Raw genomic sequence first — 2,084 nt, forward strand, 5'->3', positions numbered from 1 at the left:
GGGTTTCTGTCTGAATGTCCCGAGTCCAGGAGGACTCCACTGAGGCAGGAAGCGGTGGCTCGCTTTCTTCTTCTTCTTCTTCTCTGTCGTCCTCGGCGCTCGCCGGTTTCCCTCGGGTGGATTTTCTCACTGCAGGAGGAGATCAAATCTGAGATTTTCCTGTTTTTCAGGCGAACCTGACGGAGCGTAACGGTGTCGGTGTTACCAGGAGCCTTCCTCGCTCTCTTCCTCGGTCGGCGCCTCGTTCTGGTTGCTGTCGCTTCGTTTTCCTCCTCTTCAGTCTTTCCGACCTCGCCTGTCGTCACGGAGGTCAAACTCTCCTCTAAACCGATAAAGAAAAGGTTCACGCCAACAATCGAACCGTCCACTTCCTGCAGGAATGATCCTAAAAGCTCCAACCTGTTCTGTCGTCATCTCTGCGTTCAGCTTCCTCCTGATCCGGTTGGTCTTCCTCGGCGCCGCCGGCTTCGTTTCCACCCAGAGTGCTCTGAGAACAAACACAGAGGAGCTTCAGCAGGAGAACGTCTGATATTTAATCATAAACCCGTCCGTGTTGTGGAGCGTCAGCCTCACCTCAGGCCTCAGAGAGTCACAGGTTTCTGCTTCACTTCTGGACTCAGGTTCTGGTCGCTCGGCCTCTGAAATCGCCTCCTTTTCTTCTGCAGCACAGAAATCTTTGTCATATTTAACGAATAAACAGATTATTTAAATGTGCTGGATGGGAGAACGAAGCGCCCAGCCGTGGGGGGAAAAAAAAAAGAAAATCTGGACTTCACCCGGTTCTGGGATTGTTCAAATCTATCTCATCTTTTATTAAAGAAAAAGGAAAAACTACGTGGACCCGGACCTTCGCCGGCCTGCGACTGTCGGGAGACTCCAAACGTTTCGTTTCATCTCTCTGATCTCAGAGACCAGCGAGCTGTTCTTGTTCTGAGCCGCCATTTTTTGTCCGTGTTTTCGGCTTAAAAAAACAGATTCCAGCCTGATTTTAATGATAGTTTATCAAAAACCTGACGCTCCTCGGACCCGGAGCCTCGAGGGTTTCCTGTCAGGAGGTCAAACCGAAGTTCTCTCCTGGAAACCCACCCAAACGAGCCTCCTGTCGTGAACTTTAACCTTTAACCTGCTGACTGAAGCCTGAAGCTCCTGGGCTGTCTTCGTCATTTATCTGAGCACTGCACGGTCTGACCTTGGGGTGAGTTTCTCTGGACATCCACTCCTGCAGCTGCCCTGAATGTTTCCCACTTGTAGAAATTCCTACTGGAGAACGATGGACTCCGAGGAGTTTGGAAATGACCTTTGACCCGAGCTCCTGCAGACTCGTTGCTGATGCCTTTCCGCCCCGGCGTTGTGTCGACACACCTGTTTGCTGCGGATCAGTTAATCAGCTCCGAACTCAGCTTTTCTTTAATAAATAAAAACACGGAGGAATCGTTTTCTGCAAACCTGATTGGAATCATTTTTAGAACCTGGTGAAAACCACGTTGTTTTATTTAGTCCGAGGATTAAAGGATTAAAAGAGGGCGGGATTAATTTTTCCCTCAACTTTAACTTTGTTTACGGACAGTTTAAAGATTCATCAAAACACAAAATTTAATCATCGACTCAATTGAGTTCGAAGGGCTTTAATAAGGATTCAATTTAGTTTTTAATCAGCAGCAACAAATTTCACCTAATTAATTTTAGATTTTATTGATCTGTGGGAGTTTGTGGACATGTCCCGGGTGTCCCCCCGCCTGTCCCAGTCTGTTGGACACAGACACCTGCTCCCTGAGACCCGAAAGGAAAAGCAGGTAAAAGAAAATGGATGGATGTAGGAGTTTGTTATGAACCTCTGACTCTGTCCCCGCGGCGTCCCTCCTCCTCCTCGTGTCCACGTCCCTCCTGTCCGCGTCCCTCAGGACTCTCAGGCTGGGTTTCTGTCTGAATGTCCCGAGTCCAGGAGGACTCCACTGAGGCAGGAAGCGGCGGCTCGCTTTCTTCTTCTTCTTCTTCTTCTCTGTCGTCCTCGGCGCTCGCCGGTTTCCCTCGGGTGGATTTTCTCACTGCAGGAGGAGATCAAATCTGAGATTTTCCTGTTTTTC

The 2,084-nt window shown here is 49.3% G+C and overlaps 1 protein-coding gene across 13 annotated transcripts in view; it reads right to left on the reverse strand.

Moving 5' to 3' along the window:
* The window catches only part of LOC108248600 (zinc finger protein 638), a 32,525-nt gene that overhangs the window by 6,243 nt on the left and 24,198 nt on the right, over positions 1–2,084 (reverse strand). For 7 of the 13 annotated variants that reach the window (XM_025010890.2, XM_037976674.1, XM_037976673.1 and 4 more), the window contains 2 exons: positions 400–487; positions 206–322 (listed from right to left, as the gene is read on the reverse strand). In XM_025010890.2, coding sequence (XP_024866658.1) covers positions 206–322; positions 400–487 — 205 coding nt within the window. Of the gene's footprint in view, positions 1–16; positions 130–205; positions 323–399; positions 488–573; positions 660–1,832; positions 2,065–2,084 lie in introns of those variants that run through there. The other 6 variants (XM_025010892.2, XM_037976677.1, XM_037976676.1 and 3 more) reach the window with 4 other exon arrangements.

This window comes from Kryptolebias marmoratus, linkage group LG7, assembly GCF_001649575.2.
Source record: "Kryptolebias marmoratus isolate JLee-2015 linkage group LG7, ASM164957v2, whole genome shotgun sequence".
Classification (NCBI taxonomy): domain Eukaryota; kingdom Metazoa; phylum Chordata; class Actinopteri; order Cyprinodontiformes; family Rivulidae; genus Kryptolebias; species Kryptolebias marmoratus.